The sequence below is a fragment of the Tupaia chinensis genome, unplaced genomic scaffold (genome assembly GCF_000334495.1).
Source record: "Tupaia chinensis unplaced genomic scaffold, TupChi_1.0 Scaffold000063_1, whole genome shotgun sequence".
NCBI classification, from domain to species: domain Eukaryota; kingdom Metazoa; phylum Chordata; class Mammalia; order Scandentia; family Tupaiidae; genus Tupaia; species Tupaia belangeri.
In genome coordinates, this window is record NW_006159521.1 from 1,975,149 (window position 1) to 1,979,957 (window position 4,809).

The window sequence follows — 4,809 nt, forward strand, 5'->3', positions numbered from 1 at the left end:
TCCCCCCTGGGGGGGGGGGGTGATTTCTCGCTTTCTGCCTCTCTGTCTCTCTGGCAAGCGCACGCGCCCTATAGCAAAAACCTCTCTAAAAAATAAAACGTCATTGTGTGGCAAATGACTGTAATGTTAAGTGTTTCTTTTCTAAAGCCTTCCCTAGAGATTAGGCAAACAGGAATCATTGCTTTCTGAATAATAAACGTGTATAACTCATACAAAACCTGAATGTCTTTGTTGACAAATCATGTACAACATTAAATGACAGTCTTAAGTATCACTTTTTTATAATTCTGCATTTTCCACATGGTGACAGACATTACCGAATGTGTGATTATCAAATACTGCCAAGCATTTGAAGCATAGCAGTCTGCTATAGTCTATAGAAAAGCCTTATTTTAAGATCGCAGGTTTAGTTTACTTTGGATGAGGAGGATACGAATTCCATGCCCATCTGTTCTGTTCTAGGGAAGGGGATGCTGAGGAAAGCCTGGGGTCACCCAGTGATCCAAGTTTCTCACCTGTTTCCTGGAGTATCAGTGGCAAATACCTAGCTGGGGCTTTGGAAAAGATGGTGAATATCTGGCAAGTTAATGGTGAGAGTCATGTCTACCCTAGTAAGCCGCCAAGGTACTTTTAAGCCTTTCTCTCAGCCCGCGGACTCCAGTCTCCACCCTTTACCTTTAAACTCTCGGGCTGTTCAGCAGCGCAAAAGTCTGCGTACAGTGCTGTTTAAGTTAGAGGATGTGCTCATTTCCTGACCTCTTTTTCCAGGAGTGTGAACTAACTGAACAGTCATAAGCTAAAAATTCTTTGCATGCACCACTGAGTGTTCTGAGAGTAGGGTTTGAGGAGAAGTATTAGTTACTGAATTTTAAGCTATGTATCCTTTTGAATCGCTCAAGATATTCCTATTAATTACTTTTGTTGCACAGATACCAAGTTTTGTCAGTTTTTATTATGCCTCTCAGGGAAGTAAAAATCAGCATTGTAATCTCGGGCTTATTAGTATCTCTGCTCATTTTTAGATATGTGAGTAACAGCTGTTCTATTTCATGTGTTTGAGGAATAGCTGGCCTTAACTATAGATAAATTTCTTATGCAAATTTGGTTTTCAGTAATTATTAGAAAGGGACTAGGGGGCTGGCAATTGGCATGGTGGTTAAGGTGCTGGACCTCTACATGGCCGTCCATGGTTCAAGACCCGGACCTGGCGGCTTGCTTTCTCACTTTCTCTCTCTCTCTCTCATTCCTTGTGTCTCTCTCTGAACAAATTAAAAAATAGTAATAATAAATAAAGTTAAATAAATAATTGTGTTTTTTTAAAAAGACCTGAATGACACATGTATGCTGAACATTTTCCTTACTTTCTCTTTAAAGCTACCGTTTTTGTCCTCTTAATACAGAAGAGCCTATTGCATTGTTGATCATAAGTATATAAATAAAGGAAATAAAGGATCCTGCCATCAGTCTTATTCCTTGATAGGCTAGTATGAAATTGAGTGCTGCCTTGAGTATGGAATAGAACTAAGTAGCACTTATTTTGTTTTGCCTTTTTGTTTTGTGGTTTTTTTTTTTTTTTCCTTAAGAACTAAGTAACAACTAGTTAATGTTTTCTCCCATTTTAGGAGGAAAAGGATTGGTAGATATTCAGCCTCATTGGGTATCTGCCCTGGCGTGGCCAGAAGAGGGCCCAGCTGCAGCGTGGTCAGGAGAGTCTCCAGAATTATTGCTGGTGGGACGGATGGATGGGTCTGTGGGACTGATCGAAGTTGTCGATGCATCCACCATGCACCGTCGAGAATTGGAGCATTGCTATCGAAAGGATGGTAAATGTGGCACTTATGTCTGAGAAAGCTGCCCCCACACACAATCAAGTAGAGATTTTTGGCACTTTAAAAATGTTGGCATTTTTAAAAATACTGAGTGAATATCATTTTTGGCTTTGTTTTCTAAATTTCCTAGTTACCGTTCCATTTTAATTAGTTACTGAATCGAAAGGTATTTCTCTCCCAACCCCCCCCCACCATGCATCTCTGTCAATATGAGACTTAATATTATTATAGAAGTTATTCATCTTTTTTTTCTTTTTCTTTTTTTGAAGAGGTTTTTTTTTTTGCTATAGGGCATGTGCACTCGCCAGACAGACAGAGAGAGACAGAGAGACAGTGAGAAAGCTCCCCCGAGGGGGGATGGCCACGCCACAATCCCTTCTCCTCCATTCTCCTCTCGGGATCTTGGGCACACACGCATGCACACGCGCCCAGCATGAGTTTAAGCCACTGTGTCCGGGACGCAAACCGCAGTCAACTATGTGGGAGTCCAGCGACATAGCCATTACGCTAACTGCTGGTCCCGAAGTTATTCATCTTCTGTGTAAGCGGCTTCACATTTATAGCAGGTTCCAAGTCACCCTTGAAAGTTAGGCCTGTCCAAGAAAAAAAAAGATAAAAATTATTTGTAGAGGTAAAATTGCTAACAAATGAATAAAACTGAGGAAATGGGGAGTAAGGGAATTTCTTAATCTGACAAGACATAGTAGAGAGCCTGCTTCATTCATGTTCTCAATGTACCCTCCAGTACTCTGCATCTTACTGGATAGTTTCTGTTAGTTGTTTTGGGGGAGTGGGATAATCAAAGGCCTGCTTCCACAATACTCAGTTAACAGAATAATTCCTTTTTAAAAATGTCAGTGTTTTTTAAAATCAGTAATACTTTCAAATGTATATACGTAGTGTCATGGTCAGTGCTGAAGAAAATGGTTATATATATATATATATCCTCAATCTGATTAGTGTACACTGTACCTCACAGATATGTACACCAGAAATCATAATAAAAAATGTGTTTTAAGTTTTAAAAGGACCCAGGTGCAGTGGCACATACCTGTAGTCCCAGCTACTTGGGAGGCTAAGGCAGGAGGATTGAGAGTTCGAGGCCAACCTGAGCAATGTAACAAGACTCTGCCTTCTGGGAAAAAAAAAAAAAAAGAACTGGACATGGTGGTACATGCCATGGGAAGCTGAAGGACCAGGATTATGAATTGGAGGACCCAGTCTTTAACAGTACATACATACATACATACATACTTTAAAAAGAAAGAAGTTTTAAAAAGTATACAGAGAAAAGTCTTTCTCCTGTCCACTCAGTTTCCACACTCTTATTCTCAGATAAATACTGTTTTTTACTTATTTTGTAGCCTTTCTTTTTTTTTTTTTTAGCAGAGTTGTTTTTCTTTTTCTTTTCTTTTTTTTTGCTATAGGGTGTGTGCGCTCAAGAGACAGAAAGCAAGAAATCACCCCCAGGGAGGATGGCCACACCGCAATCCCTTCTCCTCCATTCTCCTCTGGGGATCTTGGGCATGCACACACACGCACCCGGTGTGAGTTTTAAGCCACTGGGTCCGGGACACGAACCGCGGTCGACTACATGGGAGTCCAGCGACATAGCCATTACGCTAACTGCTGGTCCCATTCTTTTGTGGCCTTTCAATATTACATATACTTAAAGAATCGAATATTAATGTATAAAGTTAAAACAGAACATTTTGGTAGCATATGGAAACACACTGAGTAGGGAACATTAAGCAAGCGTAGGTACTATTAAACAAGACAGATAATTTCCTTTCTATGAAGTAGTTCTTGCCACTTTATAAACAAGATGGAGGTGTTTATAATCCCTGCTACAAGCCTGCCTTTTGTCTGTAAGTGAGAATAATTAGGAAACCTTGCAGCTTTACATGTATTTGTTTTAATCACTGTCCTTAAAGTTAAACAGTGACAAATAAGTCCCTTTCTTTAATCTCTTTTTTCTCTTATTTTCATGTTAGTGTCTGTTACTTGCATTGCTTGGTTCAGTGAAGACAGACCGTTTGCAGTGGGATATTTTGATGGAAAATTGTTACTGGGAACAAAGGAACCACTTGATAAAGGCGGCATTGTCCTAATCGATGCGCATAAGGTAAAAGCATCTTTTTTTCCCCTTTACCCTTTCTTGCTTTCCTTTTACTGTAGTATTGCTTGATACTAATTTCATGAAAACTTTTTCATCTCTTCTGATTTAATATTCCATTGTGGGCCAGTCCCATAACACAGTGGTTAAGCACTATGTGGAGGAAGCTGAATTCTGGGCAACTCTGATTCAAATTCTGTCCCCCATAGCTTGAGAAAACACTCTGGGTCTGTGTGCATGTGTGCCCAAGATTCTCATGGGAAGGAGGAATGGAGAAAAGGGATTGCAGTGCAGCAGGCCCTGTTGGGGCCCGGGGAGAGCAGGGGTGGCGGTTCTCTCTCTCTGGTGCCTGCAACACGCTCTGGCATACAAAAACAAAACCAAAAACCGTTGTTATACCAAGTCTTTGTACATGTATACATGGAAAAATGTATGTTAAAAAACCATCAAGTCATAAAAGAAGTAAAACCAAAACTGTGATATTTCAAACAACCTGGGAATGCTACAGTTTAAAGTTTCTCCCACTAATGCCAGAAATTTCACCTGTGAAGAATGAGTTCTTGGGAAACAGCAGTTAGCGTAATGGCTATGTCTCTGGACTCCCACGTAGTCGTCTACGGTTCACGTCCTGGACCCGGTGGCTTAAAACTCACACCGGGTGCGTTTGCATGTGTGCCCAAGATCCCGAGAGGAGAATGGAGGAGAAGGGATTGCGTCATGACCATCCCCCCCTGGGGGGTGATTTGTCGCTTTCTGTCTCTACGTCTCTGTCTGTCTGTCTGGCAAGTGCACACGCCTTATGGCAAAAACCTCTCAAAAAAAAAAAAAAAAAAAAAAAAAAAAGAGTTCTTACCTAAAAAAGGG

General features: G+C 40.7%; 1 protein-coding gene across 9 annotated transcripts in view; it reads left to right on the forward strand.

The window, feature by feature from the left end:
- The window catches only part of HERC1 (HECT and RLD domain containing E3 ubiquitin protein ligase family member 1), a 252,265-nt gene that overhangs the window by 203,592 nt on the left and 43,864 nt on the right, over nt 1–4,809 (forward strand). For all 9 annotated transcript variants that reach the window (XM_027765801.1, XM_027765792.1, XM_027765774.1 and 6 more), the window contains 3 exons: nt 463–590; nt 1,623–1,823; nt 3,824–3,954. In XM_027765801.1, coding sequence (XP_027621602.1) covers nt 463–590; nt 1,623–1,823; nt 3,824–3,954 — 460 coding nt within the window. The remainder of the gene's footprint in view (nt 1–462; nt 591–1,622; nt 1,824–3,823; nt 3,955–4,809) is intronic.